The sequence below is a fragment of the Hyperolius riggenbachi genome, chromosome 11 (genome assembly GCF_040937935.1).
Source record: "Hyperolius riggenbachi isolate aHypRig1 chromosome 11, aHypRig1.pri, whole genome shotgun sequence".
NCBI classification, from domain to species: Eukaryota; Metazoa; Chordata; class Amphibia; order Anura; family Hyperoliidae; genus Hyperolius; species Hyperolius riggenbachi.
In genome coordinates this window covers 118,826,042-118,848,931 of record NC_090656.1, presented here as the reverse complement: position 1 = coordinate 118,848,931, position 22,890 = coordinate 118,826,042, and the positions used below count along the sequence as shown (strand labels likewise).

Genomic DNA, 22,890 nt, shown 5'->3' with positions numbered 1-22,890 from the left:
CAGTTCTGCATCTGCACCAGTGGCTATTCCGCCACTAGCCACTGGCCGTGGACGCCTTGGCCGCCCAACAGTTGGGAGTCACGCTGCAGAGACACAGCAACAGCAGCAGCGTGTGGCGCAGATGTTCCTCCCACCGCCAGGTCGTAGCCGTCCTATTGAGGAGAAGGACGCAGACTCTGTGGTGGAAATGATGGTGGATGAGCAGGCCACCATTAGCTCTGGAACCGAGTCCTCCACCCCCGCCACCACTCCTGCTCGCAAGAGCAGCAGCAGCCGACCAGCACTGCCTGGGGAGGAGGAGGAGGAGTGCAGTTCTCCAGCCCCAGCGGGCGACACCAGCACCCTGTCACTCAGCACCTTCTTATCCCCAAGCGCAGTGGGGTTATGGAATGCTGTTGCGGCAGAATTGGAGGAGGAAGGAATGCTCATGGGCACTTTGGGGGATGATGCTTTGTCCATCCGCCCATGCATGCAGAAGGGGAGTTTGTGGGATCCCAGCAGGACATGTTTGCGGAGGGGGAGGATGATGATGACAGGGTGAAGGACAGAGACTGGGTGCCAGGTCCTGGGAGTGAGGATGTCATCAGCTCTGAGGAGGAGGAGGAGGATGCGTCTGTGGGCCTTGCTAGAAGGATCAGCATTGCAGGCATGGGCAGAATCACAAGTGGGCGTGGTATGCAGGCCACACAGCGTGCTGATCCATATTGAGTTCTGCCAGTGCCACCACCAGCCGCACCAAGAACCCCCCCCCCCCCCCCCCCCCAACCACCACAGGGAAACCAGTGGCAGCAGCACCTTCCAGCCAAAGGGGCAACTTCACCTCCCCAATATGGAATTTTTTCACCCTGCCATATGTGGAGTGCAAGTATGCCACCTGCAACCAGTGCCACAAGCAGCTCAGCAGAGGGAAGGAGCCCTCTGCGTTTGGCACCACCTCTCTGGTCAATGATCTTGCAGGGAAACACGTTCATGAGCATGAGGAGTTCGTGAAGTTGAAGGAAGCTGGCAGTGGCAGTGGCAGACCCGCCACCACTGCGAAGCCGTCAGCAGCAGCCACCCGCCCTCCTCCACCTTCTCCAGCAGCGCCAGCAAGAGTGCATCAGCAACGCACTGCTCCTCCTCCCTCTGCAACTCCTGCCGCCGACACTGACGCCTGTTCTGGCAGCCAGTCCTCAGTGGCCTCCTCTGCTCCCTACAGTGATTCCCGTGCCAGCAAAAGGCGTCGCCAGACCCTGCTCAGTGACACCTTCCAGGGGGTGGTCAGGGTTCTGCCTCCCAGCAGCCATCGTGTGCATCAGCTGAACGGCTTGCTGGCACGAGCCATGTGCTCCCAACTCCTGCCTTATTCCCTTGTGCAGGAGGGGAGCGACATGCGTGCGCTCCTGATGTCTGCAGCCTCCGATTGGCCAATCCCCAGCCGACATTTTTTTGCATGCACGGCCATCCCTGCCCTTCACCGCTCTGTGATGGCCAATGTCGGGAGAGGGCTGGAGCACGCGGTGGGTCAAAGGGTCCACGTCACCATGGACTCGTGGAGCAGCCGGTTTGGGACAGGCCGCTATCTGTCCTTCACCGCTCAGTGGGTCCGCTTGGTGGAAGGGGGTGAGGATGGGGGAGCAGCATCGGGCACTGTCAGAGCAGCAGCAGCACCAACAACGCAGTGGGTGGTGCCACCATGCAGGGTCAGCGGAATTGCAGCAGGTTCCTCTGATCCGCTTCCATCCTCCGGCACACCAGCCCAAACCCCCCGCCTCAGCAGCAGCGTGAAGCCCCGCCACTGCCAAGCGCTGCTGGAATTGGTCAGCCTGGGGAAAACCAAACTGACGGCGAACCATGTCCTGGCCAAACTCCGAGAGCAGGAGAGGAATTGGCTGACCCCCAGAGGCCTCAGAGTCGGAGAGGTGGTGTCCGACAATGGGGCAAACCTGGTTGCTGCAATCAGCAGGGGAGACCTGACCCACATCCCCTGCCTGGCACACATCCTGAACCTGGTAGTCCAAAAGTTCCTGCGGACCTACCAGGGGATGGACCGACTCCTTGAGGTGGCAAGGAAGGTTGTGCGTCATTTCTGGCTCTCGCCTGCAGCCGTAGCAAGCCTGGAAGAGGTGCAGAAGGAGCTGCACCTGGCACAGCTCCAGCTCATGATCGATGTTCCAACTCGCTGGAACTCCACCCTGGCGATGTTGGAGCGACTGGTTGAACAGAGGCAGGCTGTCAGCCAGTACATTGCACGAGCAACAGTTGCCTCCATCACTGCAACTGGGCGTGCCGCCACCAACCTCCCGTCCATCATCTCCACGGAGGACCGGGGGCACATGCAGCAGGTGTGCTCAGTCCTGGCACCCTTCCTGCAGGCCACCAACATGGTAAGCAGGGACCATGCAATGGTGTGCGAGTGGGTACCCTTGGTGTGTGTGCTGGACAAAGCCCTGTATGCACTGCTGGAAGAGGGAGCGGCAGCCTTGGATCAGCAGGAGCTGCAGGAAGCTTCACAGGCCACCTCTGAGGAGGAGGGCTTGGAGTTGGTGGAGGTCCCTGACCTTGCTGTTGATGAGGGGGAGCAGCAGAGCACAGCTGGAGTGGTGCGGGGGTGGAGAGAGGATGAGGTGGAGGAGGCAGAGGAAGAGGACAGCACTGTCTGCTCTGGGGCTGCCGATGATGTGCCAACAGACGTGGCCAGACTCTTCCCAATGGCGGCGCACATGCTGAGGTGCCTGCGCAAGGACCCAAGGGTCATCCAGATGAAGCAGAGGGAGGACATCTGGATCTGCATGATGCTGGACCCACGTCTGAAGGGGAAGCTCAGCCAGGTCCTGCCTGCAGGAGGTGACCGTGCGCAACAAATTAGGGATTTGCAGCTGTCCCTTGTTGAGCGCTTGGAGGAAGCTTTCCCTCAGACATCCACCCCCACTGTCCAGCCAGCACAGAGGCAGCAGCAGGTGCCTGCATCCACCAGCAGCAAGCGCACACGCACCACAGACCTGCTGTCTCCGACCCAAGAGCTCTACATGAGTGTAGAGCTGCCAAGGACTAGAGAGGAGGTGCATGCAGCAGCATCCTTCTCCAGTCACAGGCAGCGCTTGACTCGCATGGTGGCTGACTACATGTGGTCCTTCAGCGGGCTTGACAGCATGGCCCCTGTTGATCCCATGGAGTATTGGGTCAAGCACCTGCCGATCTGCAGCGAGCTTGCGCAGTACGCCCTGGAAGTGCTCTCCTGCCCCCCTTCCAGCGTACTGTCAGAGCGTTGCTTCAGTGCAGCCGGTGGAGTCGTCACTGAGAAGCAATCTCGTCTGTCTCACAAGTCTGTGGACAGGCTGACGTTTCTCAAAATGAACCAGGTTTGGGTGGAAGGCGAATTCCTGGCCCCTGTTGTCGGCGAGAGGGGGACATGAAGTGGCGCACACACATTACACCTGCTGCTGCTGTATTTCTTCCTGCTGTCTGTGTCTCCACTGCCAGGAAACACATTACAAGGTGCTGCTGCCCATGTGCCACCAGCTATTACGCGCAAAAATAGCTGCATCCATTTGAAAAAAAAAATTGTAATTAATTTAGAGGTGTCCGGGTTGAAAACTGTGCTGTCCCAATTGTGTATTGGACACAATGTGGGCTTCACGACCGCTGTCTGGAACCTCATGCTGTGTATTTACGGCCCTGGAACCACCGCTAGGAACCAGGGCCTATTATGTCTCGCTGCCTGCCCTCCTGCCTGCTGCCAGTCTGCCACACACACTCATCCTCCTCACGCTGCCTGCTGTTGTATTTCCTCCTGCTGTCTGTGTCTCCACTGCCAGGGAACACATTACAAGGTGCTGCTGCCCATGCGCCAACAGCTATTACGCTCAAAAATAGCTGCATCCATTTGTAACATTTTTTTTTTAATTAATTCAGATGTGTCCGGGTTGAAAACTGTGCTGTCCCAATTGTGTATTGGACACAATGTGGGCTTCACGACCGCTGTCTGGAACCTCATGCTGTTTATTTACAGCCCTGGTACCACCGCTAGGAACCAGGGCCTATTATGTCAGTCACATCACACTGCCTGACACACACTCCTCCTCCTCCTGTAGCTGCATTGAGCTTCTGCTGTCTGTGTGCTGCTACCACTGCCAGGAAGAACAGAAGAACTATTTTCTGCTGCCACCTGCCCACCCACTCTCCTACCGGCAGCTATTACCACACTACAATAGCTGCAAGCCTGCAACTATTTCCTCCTCCTGCTGATGTCTGTGTTTTACCACCGCCAGGGTACACAGAAAAAGGCGCTGTGGCTTGCAATGTGCCACTTCCTACCTATTATGCCATCAACACAAATATAACTATGGTGTTATTAAAATAACATATTTCCACAAATGAAGTAAAAAAAAATATTACAAAAGAAAGGAAAACCAAGACACATAATAGTATTCCATATTCCAGGTGCAGCCTGGAATAGAGAGTTAAAGAGGAGCAGTATTATGCTAGCATCCAGGATTTCTCTTTGCTTTTTAATACATCCCATAATTTTATTTGCTTTACCTACAGCTGCTTGGCATTCAATATGATTGTATAACGTATTGTCAACCAGTACTCCTAAGTTCCTCTCCAAATTTGATGTCCACATATGTATTCCATTTACTTCATATTGCGCTAGAACATTGTTATGACCAAGATGCATTTCTTGACATTTTACTTTTCAATATTGAATTTCATCTCCTATTTTCTTGTCTATATATCCATACTATCCTGAACCTTCTGCAGTATGCCACTGTCTTCCATTGTGTAAATAATTCTGCATAACTTGGTATCATCTGGAAATAGCTTAATTGTCAATTATAAAATTATTTTCTACTTCATCTACCAGGTCATTAATAAATGACTTGAAGAGTACTGGACCCAGTACTAACCCTTGTGGGGCATACATTTAATAAAACCGTGAGTAAATTGATACGTGGGATGGAAGGTCTCGCTTACCAAGAAAGGTTAGATAAACTGGGTTTATTTAGTCTAGAGAAAAGACGCCTTAGAGGAGATCTAATTAACATGTATAAATACATTAGAGGGCAATATAATAGCTTGGCGGATGAGCTTTTTGTCCCTAGGCCTTCTCAAAGGACTAGAGGACATGAGCTGCGCATGGAGGAAAAACGTTTTAGCCATTTATTTAGGAAAGGGTTCTTTACAGTAAGAGTGGTTAAGATGTGGAATGCATTGCCACAGGAAGTCGTTATGGCAAACTCTATACCTGCATTTAAAGGGGGCTTAGATGCTTTCCTTGCGTTGAAAGACATCCATGGCTACAATTACTAGGTTATGCCTAATGATGTTGATCCAGGGATTTTATCTGATTGCCATCTGGAGTCAGGAAGGAATTTTTCCCATTTGGGGCTAATTGGACCATGCCTGGTGGGGGTTTTTTCGCCTTCCTCTGGATCAACAGGGGTATGTGGGGGACGGGCTGGAGTTGTACTTTGTACTGGTTGAACTCGATGGACGTATGTCTTTTTTCAACCAAAATAACTATGTAACTATGTACCTGTTAACTTTATCAGGCGCCACTGGCACCAAAATTAACCCTCTGGCACAGCAAATTCCCCATTTCCGTACAGATTAAAACTGAATTTATTGTTGTGCCCTATCTACTATTAACATGAACCTCCCCTCATCTAACATACTATTGCCAAATTTAACCCCCTACTATTGATAAATCTATCCTTATTCTTATTTGAACCCTCCCTGTATTGGTGCTTAATCATAACTGATATCTTCTAGCAATGCCTAACTATAACCAATATCCTCTATCAAATAACTAATATCCTCTAGCAATGCCTAACTATAACCGATATCCTCTATCGATGCCTAGTCATAACCAATATCCTTTGTCTATGCCTAACCTTCTCCAACTTCCCCCTCCCCCCACATTGCAAAATCTACAGATGTCACCGCCACCTTTGCTGCTAAAAAATCCTCTACCCATAGCACCTAAAGACAACATTTATCGTTGTGCCCTAGATTTACAGGCTGTGCCTTTGATTATCTGTAAGTGCTAAATTTACATTTAAAAGTATAGCCACACCCAAATTTACACTTGTCCACAACTCTTTGCCTTCTGTCCATTGGCCATGTGTACTGATTTGTTCCCAGTCTTTTCATTCTCAACTTCTAACTAGTATATCACAACAAGTATATCACATCTATAGGTTTCCCAATTTACCACCTCATATAGCTGAGCATGTTAGTCAAACAAACCAAGATCAGTCTTTAGAAAACGTATGTTGAGACTGATAAATTTGAATATTTTCTGCTATGAAGTCTTATATACCATCCCGGACCCTTGGTAAGCACTCAGTTTGTATCCAACTGATATTAAGCCTACTCATCTATAGTTTCCTGGATTAGGTTTGTTGCCTCTCTTAAATCATGGGACAATATGGGCTGTATGTTAGTATGTTAGTTCAGTATCAAGTGCTGAAAGTGGCAAAACACTAGCAACATCAACAATAAGGCTAGCATACGTACTTGTGCTTCTAGATGATGTTGGGATTGTTGTTACAAAAGATGCTGTCAGGTCTGTAGCTGTTATGCTTGAGGATGGTGGCACACTTGTAGTTTCAGAAGACATATGGAATCCACTAGTTGTTATGCTGGAAGTGGTTAAGTTGTTTCTTGGTACTGTAGGACTAGGAAAAGATGTTAAAATAGCAGATGTTGGTGATGATACAGAGGCTGTAGAGGAGGGAAGTTCTGAAAGTGTGGATTTGATGGTGTTTATTTCAGTTATTGGAGGAAAAATAGTACTTGATCTTGTGTTTGCTTGAGCTGTTGTTGTCAAGGAGACAGAAGGAGTGCTTGTTACAGGTGGTGGTTCAGAAGTTGCAAAAAAAAAGGGTTGTTGAGGTGTAACAAGTGGTGTTTGCGTAGTGACTTTGCTTGTTGTTAATGTTGTCGTGCTAGGACAATTGCGGTTTTCACAGCAGTACATACGTATCTCAAAATTAGGGCACATATTCATGCGTCCTGGGTTGTCATAATTGTTGCATATTAATCCCGATTCAACATTACAGGTAAGATTTTTACCTAAGTTCTCAATTCTTATTTGGGGCCATGCAGTGGCTCTGCACTCAATTTTCTGAACAGCAGATTTACTACTACACTCAGCTTTCCCTTTAGATTCCAGCATCTCATAGTTCTCTTGATCCCCTGAATGTAATCCTGATTTTGGATAATGTTCATCCTTCCAACCTGTCCAGAAGCAATGGTAGCAAGAAGTTGTGGAAAGTACTGCAGACGTTGATATTGGAGGTGTGCTAGTTGTAATTGGTATGGATGTTGACATGGCTGCAGTAGGTTTGGGTGTTGTTGTTGTTAAGTAGGAAGTGGGACTGTTTGGAAAAGTTGATGTTGTTATTGGCGTAGATGTATACGTAGACCTGTTTTGAGTAGGTTTGACAAGTGTTGTGAACGATAAAGATGGACTCCTTGATACAGATGGAGTTGTTATGCTTGATGTAGGTGTGACAAGTGGTGTTTGCCTAGTGACTTTGCTTGTTGTTAATGTTGTTGTGCTAGGACAATTGCGCTTTTCACAGCAGTACATACGTATCTCAAAATTAGGGCACATATTCATGCGTCCTGGGTTGTCATAATTGTTGCATATTAATCCTGATTCAACATTACAGGTAAGATTTTTACCTAAGTTCTCAATTCTTATTTGGGGCCATGCAGTGGCTCTGCACTCAATTTTCTGAACAGCAGATTTACTACTACACTCAGCTTTCCCTTTAGATTCCAGCATCTCATAGTTCTCTTGATCCCCTGAATGTAATCCTGATTTTGGATAATGTTCATCCTTCCAACCTGTCCAGAAGCAATGGTAGCAAGAAGTTGTGGAAGGTACTGCAGACGTTGATATTGGAGGTGTGCTAGTTGTAATTGGTATGGATGTTGACATGGCTGCAGTAGGTTTGGGTGTTGTTGTTGTTAAGTAGGAAGTGGGACTGTTTGGAAAAGTTGATGTTATTGGCGTAGATGTATACGTAGACCTGTTTTGAGTAGGTTTGACAAGTGTTGTGAACGATAAAGATGGACTCCTTGATACAGATGGAGTTGTTATGCTTGATGTAGGTGTGACAAGTGGTGTTTGCCTAGTGACTTTGCTTGTTGTTAATGTTGTTGTGCTAGGACAATTGCGCTTTTCACAGCAGTACATACGTATCTCAAAATTAGGGCACATATTCATGCGTCCTGGGTTGTCATAATTGTTGCATATTAATCCTGATTCAACATTACAGGTAAGATTTTTACCTAAGTTCTCAATTCTTATTTGGGGCCATGCAGTGGCTCTGCACTCAATTTTCTGAACAGCAGATTTACTACTACACTCAGCTTTCCCTTTAGATTCCAGCATCTCATAGTTCTCTTGATCCCCTGAATGTAATCCTGATTTTGGATAATGTTCATCCTTCCAACCTGTCCAGAAGCAATGGTAGCAAGAAGTTGTGGAAGGTACTGCAGACGTTGATATTGGAGGTGTGCTAGTTGTAATTGGTATAGATGTTGACATGGCTGCAGTAGGTTTGGGTGTTGTTGTTGTTGTTGTTGTTAAGTAGGAAGTGGGACTGTTTGGAAAAGTTGATGTTGTTATTGGCGTAGATGTATACGTAGACCTGTTTTGAGTAGGTTTGACAAGTGTTGTGAACGATAAAGATGGACTCCTTGATACAGATGGAGTTGTTATGCTTGATGTAGGTGTGACAAGTGGTGTTTGCCTAGTGACTTTGCTTGTTGTTAATGTTGTTGTGCTAGGACAATTGCGCTTTTCACAGCAGTACATACGTATCTCAAAATTAGGGCACATATTCATGCGTCCTGGGTTGTCATAATTGTTGCATATTAATCCCGATTCAACATTACAGGTAAGATTTTTACCTAAGTTCTCAATTCTTATTTGGGGCCATGCAGTGGCTCTGCACTCAATTTTCTGAACAGCAGATTTACTACTACACTCAGCTTTCCCTTTAGATTCCAGCATCTCATAGTTCTCTTGATCCCCTGAATGTAATCCTGATTTTGGATAATGTTCATCCTTCCAACCTGTCCAGAAGCAATGGTAGCAAGGAGTTGTGGAAGGTACTGCAGACGTTGATATTGGAGGTGTGCTAGTTGTAATTGGTATAGATGTAGACATGGCTGAAGTTGGTTTGGGTGTTGTTGTTAAGTAGGATGTGGGACTGTTTGATACAGATGACGAGGATGTGAGAGAAGAAGAAGTTTCCTCATGTGTGACTGTACTGGTAGGTTGAAGTGTTGATGTGTTTGGACAAGACGTGAAATCATCACAACAACGAAAGCGAACTTCTACACTTTTGCATGCTTTTATGAGCTCTGGTTGTTTACTGTCAACACATGTTAATCCATTTACTATACTGCACATGTGGATTGTTGTCTGATCTTCAAAGGGTTGGCTATCACTGGAGTTTGCAATCCTACATTGTACGTCTGTGGCAATGATATTGTCCTTGCATATGACCTTTGCTTTGTTAGCAATGGGGTCATATATTTCATTCTCCACTGTCTGTTTCAGGGATGATTCAAACCAATCTGTCCAATGGCATAGAGGATTACAGGAACCTGGTTTAGTAGTAGTAGCAGTAGTAGTAGTAGTAGTAGTAGCAGCAGCAGTAGTAGTGGCAACAGCAGTAGTAGTAGCAGTAGTAGTGGCAGCAGCGGCAGAAGTAGTGGCAGCAGAAGAAGCAGCAGTAGTAGTGGCAGTAGTAGTAGTAGCAGCGGCGGCAGTAGTAGTAGTAGCAGTAGTAGTGGCAGCAGTAGTAGCAGCATTAGTAGTAGTAGCAGTAGCAGCAGTAGTAGTAGTAGTGGCAGTAATAGTAGCAGCGGCAGAAGTAGTAGTAACAGCAGTAGAAGTAGTAGTAGCAGCAGCAGTAGTAGTAGCAGTAGTAGTAGTGGCAGTAGCGGCAGTAGTAGTGGCAGCAGAAGAAGCAGCAGTAGTAGTGGCAGCAGTAGTAGTAGTAGTAGTAGCAGCGGCGGCAGTAGTAGTAGCAGCAGTAGTAGTGGCAGCAGTAGTAGCAGTAGTAGTAGTAGTAGCAGCAGCAGCAGTAGTAGTAGTAGCAGTAGTAGTGGCAGCAGTAGTAGCAGCATTAGTAGTAGTAGCAGTAGCAGCAGCAGTAGTAGCGGCGGCAGTAGTAGTAGCAGTGGCAGAAGTAGTAGTAGCAGCGGCAGAAGTAGAAGTAGTAGTAGTGGCAGCAGCGGCAGTAGTAGTGGCAGCAGAAGAAGCAGCAGTAGTAGTGGCAGCAGTAGTAGTAGTAGTAGCAGCGGCGGCAGTAGTAGTAGCAGCAGTAGTAGTAGCAGCAGTAGAAGTGGCAGCAGTAGTAGCAGTAGTAGTAGTAGCAGCAGCAGCAGTAGTAGTAGTAGCAGTAGTAGTAGTAGCTGCGGCAGTAGTAGTAGCAGTGGCAGAAGTAGTAGTAGCAGCAGCAGAAGTAGTAGTAGCAGCAGCAGAAGTAGTAGTTGTTAAGAATAAAGACGGAGTGTTCGAAACAGATGAGGGTGTAAGAGAAGATGAAGTTTCTTCATGTGTGAGTGTACTGGTAGGTTGAAGTGTTGATGTGTTTGGACAAGACGTGAAATCATCACAACAAAGAAAGCTAATTTCTACATTTGTGCATGCTTTTATGAGCTCTGGTTGTTTACTGTCAACACATGTTAATCCATGTACTATATTGCACATGTGGATTGTTGTCTGATCTTCAGTAGGTTGGCTATCCCTAGAGTTTGCAGTCTTACATTGTACGTTTGTAGCAACAATATTGTCCTTGCATATGACCTTTGCTTTGGCAGTAATGGGGTCATATATTTCATTCTCCCCTGTCTTATTCAGGGATGATTCAAACCAATCTGTCCAATGGCATAGAGGATTACAGGAACCTGGTTTAATAGTAGTAGCAGTAGTAGTAGTAGTGGCAGCAGCAGCAGTAGTAGTGGCAGCAGCAGTAGTAGTAGCAGTAGTAGTGGCAGCAGCGGCAGTAGTAGTGTCAGCAGCGGCAGTAGTAGTGGCAGCAGCGGCAGTAGTAGTGGCAGCAGAAGATGCAGCAGTAGTAGTGGCAGCAGTAGTAGTAGCAGCGGCGGCAGTAGTAGTAGTAGCAGTAGTAGTTGCAGCAGTAGTAGCAGCATTAGTGGTAGTAGCAGTAGCAGCAGTAGTAGTAGTAGTAGCGGCAGCAGTAGTAGTAGCGGCAGCAGTAGTAGCAGCATTAGTAGTAGTAGTGGCGGCAGTAGTCGTAGCGGTGGCAGTAGTAGTAGCAGCGGCAGTAGTAGTAGTAGCAGCAGTAGTAGTAGCAGCGGCAGAAGTAGTAGTAGCAGCAGCAGAAGTAGTAGTAGCAGCAGCAGAAGTAGTAGTTGTTAAGAATAAAGACGGAGTGTTCGATACAGATGAGGGTGTGAGAGAAGACGAAGTAGGTTGAAGTGTTGATGTGTTTGGACAAGACGTGAAATCCTCACAACAAAGAAAGCTAATTTCTACATTTGTGCATGCTTTTATGAGCTCTGGTTGTTTACTGTCAACACATGTTAATCCATTTACTATATTGCACATGTGGATTGTTGTCTGATCTTCAGTAGGTTGGCTATCCCTAGAGTTTGCAGTCTTACATTGTACGTCTTTGGCAACGATATTGTCCTTGCATATGACTTTTGCTGTGGTAGAAATGGGGTCATATGTTTCATTCTCCACTGTCTTGTTCACGGATGATTCAAACCAATCTGTCCAATGGCATAAAGGATTACAGGAACCTGGTTTAGTAGTAGTAGCAGTAGAAGCAGTAGAAGCAGCAGCAGTAGTAGTTGCAGCAGCAGTAGTAGCAGAAGTAGTAGTAGCAGCAGCAGCAGTAGTAGTAACAGTAGCAGCGGAAGTAGTAGTAGCAGGAGCAGTAGTAACAGTGGTAGTAGTAGTAGTAAAAGAAGCGGGGGCAGTAGTAGTAGCTGTAGTAGCAGAAGCAGTAGTAGCAGCAGTAGTAGTAACAGTGGTAGTAGTAGAAGAAGAAGCAGGGGCAGTAGTAGTAGTAGAAGTAGTAGCAGTAGTAGAAGTAGTAGCAGCAGCTGCAGTAGTAGTAGCAGAAGTAGTAGTAGTAGCAGCAGCAGCAGTAGTAGTAACAGTGGTAGTAGTAGCAGAAGAAGCAGGGGCAGTAGTAGAAGCTGTTGTTTTGCCTTGAGCATCTGTTGGTGGGTTTGTGGTTGTGGCACATAGGTTGCTGAATGTAAGAATAGTCCCATTGACATCACACACTCTTTGCTTGCAGTTTTCACCTTCACTTACAGAATTTGGAATTATTTCTGTATAATTGTACATTTTTCCATCATGTTCACAACGGCAAGCTAGAAAGAAGGAAAGTTAATAAATTACTTCACACATTTATTTAGATGGTATTTCAGACCATATATTTAAAATTACGTCAAAATTCCAGTTGCAAATCTAATGGTTAAAGCTTATTAATGAATTGCATTTTTTTTGTCTAAGCTGATGCAAATTGTTTTGCAGATTGAAAGTGGACCATTCCTGATCAGCAGGAACAGCATTTAACTGGTCCATTTTCAATCAGCATACAAGATGCAACAATATTACACCAAGCTGTAAAAAAAAATGTCATCTTCTAATCATTTCTTCTATTTACAGAGCTTAAAAATATGCAGTTGTGGACAAATTTGTTGCTACCCTTCCCTAAGGGAAAAACAAGAATCCAGACCTGTCTCTAAAATAACTTCAAACTAATAAACGTGGCACTCATAAATATTTATTTCATACTAGCTGATTGCCCGGTGTTGCCCGGGTATGGATTTGGCTGGTGTTGGCTGCGCCCACTTTTTTCTAACCCTAACACACAATTACTTAATGACCAAGTTTGTGAACTTTGCAGTCTTTGGCATCAATAATTTGCATTGAAATGAAACAAATCTGATTGGCTATTTGTGGCTCCACACCCTTTTCTGAATGTAAACCCCAATCACCCAATGACCAACCGTACCAGGTTTTAGGCTTGTGCCATTAACAGTGCAAGAATGGCAGCAATTAAATATTCCCCTTGAAAATCAATAGGTACATTTTGGTTGGCTTTTGTAGGCTCCACCCACTTTTCTGAATATTAATCCCAGTCACCCAGTGACCAACTGGATAAAGTTTGAGAACCCTGCCATAAACAGTGTAAGAATGGCTGCAGTTTACATTTTACCAGTGAAATTTGTATTTGTCTCCACCCACTGATGATTCAGCAGTTGCCCGGGTATGTATTTGGCTGGTATTGGCTGCCCCCACTTTTTCCAACCCTAAGGGCTCGTTTCCACTAGGGCGAATCCGCATGCGGGCACTGCATGCGGATTCGCATAGCTAATGTTAGTGGATGGGGCTGTTTCCACCTGTGCGGCGTGCGGGAGCGATTTGGCAGCGGGCCAAATCTGCACGGCGGGACCCACAGTTTTCGTCTGCGTCGGGAATCCGTGCGAATCGCCGCTAATGTATTTAATAGTAAAAACGCATGCGTTTAGTACATGCGTTTTTACCCGCGATTTCGCGTGCGATTTCGCACCCTTTCCAATGTTATTTTGTCCTGGCAGTGTCATGGTTAATTTCGCATGGCACCCTGCCATGCGAAATCGCACGCGAAATCGCGGGTAAAACGCATGCGGAAACGCACCCGCATGCGTTTTTACAAGCGTCGGAATGCCGGCGAAATCGCGTCGCACTAGTGGAAACGGGCCCTAACACACAATTACTCAATGACCAAGATTGCGAGCTTTGCGGTCTTTGGCTTTAATTATTTGCATTGAAATGAAACAAATCTGATTGGCTGTTTGTGGCTCCACCCCCTTTTCTGAATTTGAGCCCCAGTCACCCAGTTACCAACTGTACCAGGTTTGAGGCATGTGCCATTAGCAGTGCAAGAATGGTAGCAATTAAATATTCACCTTGAAAATCAATAGGTGAATTTTGATTGGCTTTTGTAGGCTCCACCCACTTTTCTGAATATTAACCACTTCAGCCTATCTGAATGGATATAATCATCCAGATAGGCTGCACTAACTGCCGCTGGCACCGCGCCCTCCTGCGTGCACTCCCGCCGCCTTCCATTACTCAAGAGATCAATGAATGGGAACACAGTTCCATTCATTGATCTAAGTCCCCGTATGAAAGATTGATGGCTTTTCAGAAGAGCCGCAAGCTTTCTAAGCTTCACGTCCTCCCTTCGCTTCCTGTAAGTGACAGTGCTCACTTACAGGATGAAAAAAAATGATTGTATAATAGTAAAACTTCATCTACGATTGCGCACAAAAACCGTTACGCGCATTATAACACGCACAAAACGCTAGCGCAGCCGTGCTATGAGTTAGCTTGGTTTAGTGAATCAACCCCTATGTCTGGACTCTTCTTCTGTGTGCTCTTGCAGCTATAGTAGAAACCCCAGCAAAAGCATCTTTGAATTTTATGCTAAGGAATTCCTACTGGTCTGTGAACTACCCAGTGGAATGAAGGAATCCCATTATATGCAGATTGATTTACTAATTTTAAAATAGTAGGATTCCTTATATGCATATTGGCTTACTAAAATTTTACAACTGGTAAGAGTTAATCAGTTCATTGCAACACAAGTTCTTTGTCAGGCTCACCATGGTCTTGCGCGGTGTTTAGCTGTCCGTGGTGCACGTCGGGTGTGTGGTCTGTTTCCGGGTTCTCCCCGGATGGCTGGAATGTTCAAGCATGCACGTAGGTGCACACAAATTAAAGTCTGCATGCATTCGGTTGCATAGCTTTGCTAACTATTTGCAATCACTCTGTAGTTTAGAGCAGCTCAGGATGCTGTCATGAATCCACCTATGGCTTGTTGTAGCTGAGCTGCAGTCAGACTGTGCTGAATTCCCTGCAGGCATCTTGCTGCAAAATATTGCATGCATTTGTAATGAGTGTTCTACCCATCTGCAAACAGCCTGCAGTCTTAAATCAGAGCAACACAGGATTGACTGATTACCATTCAGCTGTGTTGGAATTTGCATGCCTGCTCTTATTGGACGATATTCACATAAAAGCCTGTTTCTCCCTGTAGCAAGTGCTGACAGTTTGTTTCAGCTATCCTGAGCATTTAGCTTGTGTTCCTTGCCAACCCTTGGCTTGTCTATAGATTTACTATTGATTTCTGCCTGCCTCGATCCTTGGCCTATTTACCAACTACGTCTGCTCGCTGCCTGCCTAGACTCTTGGCTTGTTTAACGGACTCAGATTTATTGCTTTATCCTGAACCTTGGATTACCTTTTTCTCCTCCTCAATGCAGTGCCATCTGTTCTCCAATCCACTGTTAAGAGTAGCCTGGTGTGCAACCTGGTGGTGGGCACTAGGCAGCAAAAGTCCATCGACCCTTGCGAGACGCTCAGGTGAAGACCCGTGGTCACTTAGACTCTGCACCTTGGGAAGATCTCACCTCAGTGGGGAGGTCAACAGTGTACTCTGTGAAGCTAACATTCTTTCAGCTCAGTACTATAGTGTGTGCTCTTGTCTTCTCTTTTCTCCTAGCAAAACAAATCACTCCAGAGTGTCTTGATAGTCTTGAGGTTTCATTGTTCCTTGCAGACTATACCCTGAGACTAAATGAGAGCAGGGCACAAACAGAATTTCAGGACTGTGCAATGCAGGCACCCAGTGTGTCTGACACACAGATTCACACTATACAGCTATCTTGGGATCAGTTAAAAATGGCGCCAGAGCCTACAGTGTAAAAATGGCGCTGCATTAATTTGCATTATAAAACAATATTTATCGTTTTATGAGTTAAAAATGGCGCCGCACTAAAAACGATATTTATCGTTTTATGAATGTAAGTCATAAAACGATAAATATCGTTTTGAAATGTGTTGAATACGGGTTTTGCTCCCAGTGTGTGTGTGTGTGTGTATATATATATATATATATGTATTTATGTGTGTGTGTATATGTGTGTGTGTGTGTGTATGTGTGTGTATGTGTGTGTGTGTGTGTGTGTGTATATACATATATATATATATATATATATATATATATATATATATATATATATATATATATTTATGTGTGTGTGTATATGTGTGTGTGTGTGTGTGTGTGTGTGTATATGTGTGTGTGTGTGTGTGTGTGTGTGTGTGTGTGTGTGTGTGTGTGTGTGTGTGTGTGTGTGTGTGTGTGTGTGTGTGTGTGTGTGTGTGTGTGTGTGTGTGCGTGCGTGCGTGCGTGTATATATGTGTGTGTGTGTGTATATATATATATATGTGTGTGTGTGTGTATATATATACGTATATATATGTATGTGTGTATATATACATGTGTGTGTGTGTGTGTGTTTATTTGTGTGTGTATATATGTATATATATATATATACATATACTAGCTGATTGCCCGGCGTTGCCCGGGTATGTATTTGGCTGGTGTTGGCTCCACCTACTTTTTCTCACCCTAACACACTATTACTCACTGACAAAGTTTGTGAGCTTTGCGGTCTTTGGTATCAATAATTTGCATTGAAATTAAAAAATCTGATTGGCTGTTTGTGGCTCCACCCCCTTTTCTGAATTTGAACCCCAGTCACACAATACCCAACTGTACCAGGTTTGAGGCCTGTGCCATTAATAGTTCAAGAATGGTAGCAATTAAATATTCCCCTTGAAAAGCAATAGGTGAAGTTTGATTCACTTTTGTAGACTTTTTGAATATTAATCCCAGTCACCCAGTGACCAACTGTGAAATATGTATTTGTCTCCACCCACTGATGACCCGGCGTTGCCCGGGTATCTATTTGACTGGTGTTGGCTCCACCCACTTTCTAACCCTAACACACAAACACTCAATGACCAAGTTTGTGAGCTTTGGGGTCTTTGGCATCAATAATTTGTATATTCCCATAGAAATGAAACAAATCTGATGGGCTGTTTGTGGCTCCGCCCCTCTCCAGTATTTGAACCCCAGTCACTTAATGACCAACTGTAGCAGGTTTGAGGCATCTGCTATTAACAGTGTAAAAATGGCAGCAATTTAAATATTCCACTTGAAAATCAACAGGTGAATTTTGATTGGCTATTATAGGCTCCACCCACTTCCCTGAATATGAATGTCAGTCACTCAGTGACCAACTGGGCAAAGTTTGGGAACCCTGCCATAAACAGTGTAAGAAGGGCTGCAGTTTGCGCTTTCCCAGTGAAATTTGGTTTTGGCTCCACCCACTTTTAGTCACCTGGACACAAAGGCACTACTCAGTGACCAAGTTTGTGAGGTTTGGGGTCCTTGGCATCAATAATTTGTATTTTCCCATGAAATGAAACAAATCTGATTCACTGTTTGTGGCTCTGTCCCCTTTTATGAATTTGAACTGCAGTGACCAATGACCAACTGTACCAGGCTTGATGCACTTTTCTGAATATGAATCCCAGTCACCCAGTAACCAGCTGTGCTAAGTTTGAGAACCCTGCCATTAACAGTGAAGAAGGGCTGAAGTTTACAATTTCCCAGTAAAATCTGTTTTTAACTCCACCCACTTTTTGTAACCTGGACGCTGTTTTTGGCTCCGCCCCTTTACTGAATTTGAACCCCAGACACTTAACGACCGACTGTAGCAGGTTTGAGGCCTCTGCTATTGACAGTGTGAGAAAGCTGCAGTTTTAATATTCCCCTTGAAAATCAATAGGTGAATTTTGATTGGCTCTTGTAGGCTACACCTGCTTTTCTGAATATTAATCCTAGTCACCCAGTGACCAACTGTGTGAAGTTTGAGAACCCTGCCATTAACAGTGTAAGAAAAGCTGCAGTTTACTTTTTCCCATGTAAAAAGTTAGGGTTTTTTTGGCTCCGCCCACTATTTCTAATCTTGACATACAGTCACTTAATGACCAAGTTTATGAGCTTTGGGGTCCTTGGCATCAATAAGTTGCATTTTACCATTGAAATTAAACAAATCTGATTGGCTGTTTTTGGCTTGCTCCCTTCAGAATTTAAAGACTGTAGCAGATTTTAGGTCTCTGCCATTAAGAGTGCATGAATGGCAGCAATGTAAATATTCCCCTTCAAAATCAAAAGGTGAATTTTGATTGGCTGCTGTAGGCTCCACCCACTTTCCTGATTATTAGTCCCAGTCACCTAGTGGCCAACTGTGTCACGTTTGAGAACCCTGCCAATAACAGAATGGCTGAAATCAATCTAACAAATCTGATTGGCTGTTTGTGGCTCCACCCCTTTAGTGAATTTGGACCCCAGTCATCCAATGGCTGTCTGTATCAGGTTTGAGACCTCTGCCATTAACAGTGTAAGAATGGTAGCAATGTGAATATTGCACTTGAAAATCAATAGGTACATTTTCATGTAGACTCCACCCACATTTCTGAATATTCATCCCAGTCACCCAGTGGCCAATTGTGTAAAGTTTGGGAACCCTGCCATGTTAAAAATGTAGTTGTTGGCACCACCCACTTTTTCTAACCTTGACATACAGTCACTCAATTATCAAGTTTATCAGCTTTGGGGTCCTTGGTATCAATACTTTGTATATTCCCATTGAAAAATAAACAAATCTGGCTGTTTGTGGCTCCGCCCCCTTTCTGAATTTGGACCCCAGTCACCCAGCGACCAACTGTACCAGGTTTGAGGCACCTGCTTTTAACAGTATAAGAGAATGGTAGCAGATGAAATATTCCCTTTGAAAATCAAAAGGTGAATTTTTATTAGCTGTTGTAGGCTCCACCCACCTTCCAAAATCTTAATCTCAGTCACCCAATGACCAACTGTGCGAAGTTTGAGAACCCTGCCATTAACGGTGTAAGAATGGCTGCAGTGTATATTTTCCCAGTAAAAGTTGTTTTGGCTCTGCCCACTTTGTGTAACCTTGACACACAGTCACTCAATGACCAAGTTTGTGAGCTGTCAGGTTCCTGGCATAAAAAAATGTGTGAATGGAAGCAGTTTATCCACCAAGGAAATCTGATTGGCTGTATGTGGCCCCGCCCCTTTAGTGAATTTGGACCCCAGTCACCCAATGACCGACTGTAGCAAGTTTGAAGCCTCTGCCATTAAAAGTGTAAGAATAGCAGCAGTTTAAATATTCCCCTTGAAAATCAATAGGTGAATTTTGATTGGCTGTTGTAGGCTCCACCCATCTTCTTGAATCTTAATTGCATTCACCCAGTGACCAACTGTGGCAAGTTTGAGAACCCTGCGATTAACAGTCTAAGAATGGCTGCAGTTTACATTTTCCCATTTAAAATGAACGGCTGGAATTTGATTGGCTGTTTTATGCTCCTCCCCTCGGTCACCAAGTGACCAACTGTGCCATGTGTGGGGACTCTGGCTTGATTACTGTGAGAATGGCAGCCTTTTACATTTTTTTCCATTGACTTGAATGGGTGAAATCTGATTTGCTGTTTGTAGCTCTGCCCACGTGTGCAGGGGGGACCCGAGACCCCCAGAACATATCATCCCAGGTAGTAAGGGATCTGTATACCAAGTTTCGTTCAAATCGGTCAAGCCGTTTTCGCGTGATCGCGGCACATACACACACACACACACATACATACATACATACATCCGATTTTATATATATATATATATATATATATATATATATATATATATATATATATATATATATATATATGAATATATACATACATATATACATACACACGTACACACATACACACACACATACACACACACACTCACACATATATACACCCACACTCACACATATATACACACACAGTATATACACACACACATATATATACACACACACACACACACATATATACACACACACATATATACACACACACTCACACACACATATATACACACACACATATATACACACACACTCACACATATACATGCACACACACACACATATACACACACACACACACATCCAGGAAAGGAACTTTAAACTCTCAAAAACGAAAAATATTGTTTTTCATAAAAACGATATATATCGTTTTTTGTAAAAACGATAAATACCGTTTTAGTAAAAACGATAAATATAGTTTTTAAAAGAATATCGTGCGTAACCAGGCGCCATTATTTGGCTGGCGCCAATTGTTAACTGGACCCGTTATCTTGACTGGTTCAGCACATATCACTGTGTATAGATCTGCCCACAGAAGCAACAACAACAAACATTTTTAAAGCTCAGACTAGTAATTGGTTGATTGGTAAATTTTGGTACAGTGAAATAATTCTACAAGTCCACAAATGCTATGCTAAACAGGTGGATTTTCAGTCTGGATTAACTTCAGGGATTGGACTGTTGTTACTAGATGTGGTAAGGAATTTCAAAGGGTAGGGACAACATGACAGAAAGCTCTGGTTTCAAAGGTTTTGGGGTGGACTCAGGGAGAGACCAAGTTTATGGATCCAGCTGATGTTTATTTTTGCAATCTTACTCAGATGAAAGTAGGAATATTGGACTACAACCAAAATTTGGTTTCTGAAGCTCAATTCCCTATTGATTAGTACACCAAGGCTGCGCACAAGCTCAGAGCTATTTATGTCTGAATTCCCTATCCTGATTGGTGTTGATTTATAGAGAACTTTTGATGCCAAAGCCTTGGAAAACAAGGAACTCAGTTCAGCATTTAGTTTCAACCAGTTGTCATTCATCCACTCTTGTAACTCAGCTAAGCAATCATTTATTTTTGAAGTAGGGTCTGATTTACTAGGTTTGAAGTACAATTATAGCTGTGTGTCATCGACATAGCAGTGGTACGTCAGGCCATGTTGTTGGATGATTGTACCAAGTGGTAGCATGTAGATTGCAAATAGCAGGTAAAGGGGATAGAATTGAGCCTAGTGGCACTCCAAATATTAGAGGTGCAAGGTTGGACAAGACAGATCCTAGGTACACTCCCTGGGTTCTGTCAGTCAATAAAGATCTGAACCACTAGAGGACTAAGCCACAGATGCCACAGTATGCCTGCAATCTGATGAGCAAGATTTCATGGTCAACTGCATAAAAAGCTGCTGAGAGCAGGGATGCTCATCCGGATTCCGGATATCCGGGTAACCCGGATATCCGGCCAATCAGAGGGCTCCCAGCAAAAGCCCTAGCAATCAATCACAGAGGGGAACCCTGGCCAGCCCCACCTGACCTCATTGATCCAATCAGAGGCCTCCCAGCCTAAGCCCTGGCACCCAATCACAGAAAGGAATACTGGCCAGCCCCCTTTGTGTAATAAGGAGGGCTCAAAAACCATAAATGCATAGATGTGGGATATCAACCTATCTAAATCTAGTGCTCTGTCTCACCTAGACACCTAATGAAATTCCAACCATATATCAAAAGGGAGCCTGAGCTTTCAAAAAGTTATGCAATTTATTATCAAAATTTAATTAGACACAATTAACTATAAAGCCACATACACTTAAAACCATTTAAAACTCGCTTATTCATAGATAAGGACCACAGCGCAGCAATTGGGCATTAAATCATAGGTGCACCTATAAATCATTCATCCGGATTAATATCTTCGGGCCCCTTAGCTGTAGCTCTATGAATTGACATCACTCTGTGGATAGCATAATCTTCAATCCAGCCCGTGTGCCATTTAGCACGCCTCTGCACAGTACAATTGTGCATACACCCTCATTACATGCATGTATATAAATGCAAAATCACCTTTAGCCAAGCAGCAACCAAAGCATGTATTATGTGACTGTTTCCACAGCTCAAGCAGGAGGTAGCGTTATCTTAATGCATGCAGTGACATCAGCCGTTTAACAAATAGCAGCAATACTCTTCCTCCAGGCAAGCCGGTACTTACACTACCAGGGATGACCATCTAGGTATCGGGCTTCACACAGCCTAGGCTGTAGTTGCGCGTATTAGGTTTCCATCCAGTGGTTTCAAACGCAGTGCTGCCGCGGACTTCCGGTGCGAGGCTGACAGGGGAAGAGGGCGGGGGCACGGGAGGACCAGCGTGACCAGCGGGGTGACGTCACCTAGACACGTGTACTGTGCAGAGGCGTGCTAAATGGCACACGGGTTGGATTGAAGATTATGCTATCCATAGAGTGACGTCAATTCATAGAGCTATGGCGAAATGCAAAGGGGCCCGAAGATATTAATCTGGATGAATGATTTATAGGTGCACCTATGATTTAATGCCCAATTGCTGCGTTGTGGTCCTTATCTATGAATAAGTGAGTTTTAAATGGTTTTAAGTGTATGTGGCTTTATAGTTAATTGTGTCTAATTAAATTTTGATAATAAATTGCATAACTTTTTGAAAGCTCAGGCTCCCTTTTGATATATGGTTGGAAATTAATAAGTAGGGCTGCCATGATGAGGCAGATCGTCCTGGCTTGCTGGATGCTTCCTGAGAGACATGCTCCAGTGCTGGTGGCAGAACACTATCCCAAAACTTTTGTGGTATTGTTCGGTGGACTGATACAACAAAATTAGAACTGTTTGGGCCGATGGATCAACGCTATGTTTGGAGGTGGAAGAACAAGGCCTATGAAGAAAAGAACACCTTGCCTACTGTGAAGCATGGCGGGGGGTTAATCATGCTCTGGGGCTGTTTTGCTTCTGCAGGTACAGGGAAGCTTCAGCGTGTGCAAGGTACCATAAATTCTCTTCAGTACCAGGAGATATTGGATGAAAATGTGATGCAGTCCATCACAAACCTGAGGCTTGGGAGACGTTGGACCTTTCAACAGGACAATGATCCCAAGCATACCTCCAAGTCCACTAGAGCATGGTTGCAACATTTTAAAGGGGACATCGCAGTCACCAGACTTAAATCTGATTGAGAACCTCTGGTGGGACTTAAAGAAAGCAGTTGCAGCGTGCAAGCCTAAGAATGTGACTGAACTGGAGGCTTTTGCCCATGAAGAATGGGCTAAG

General features: G+C 44.9%; 1 protein-coding gene across 1 annotated transcript in view; it reads right to left on the bottom strand.

The window, feature by feature from the left end:
- The window catches only part of LOC137537858 (mucin-5AC-like), a 343,296-nt gene that overhangs the window by 76,230 nt on the left and 244,176 nt on the right, over window positions 1–22,890 (bottom strand). Inside the window, exon 30 of the mRNA XM_068259808.1 lies at window positions 6,502–12,363. Coding sequence (XP_068115909.1) covers window positions 6,502–12,363 — 5,862 coding nt within the window. The remainder of the gene's footprint in view (window positions 1–6,501; window positions 12,364–22,890) is intronic.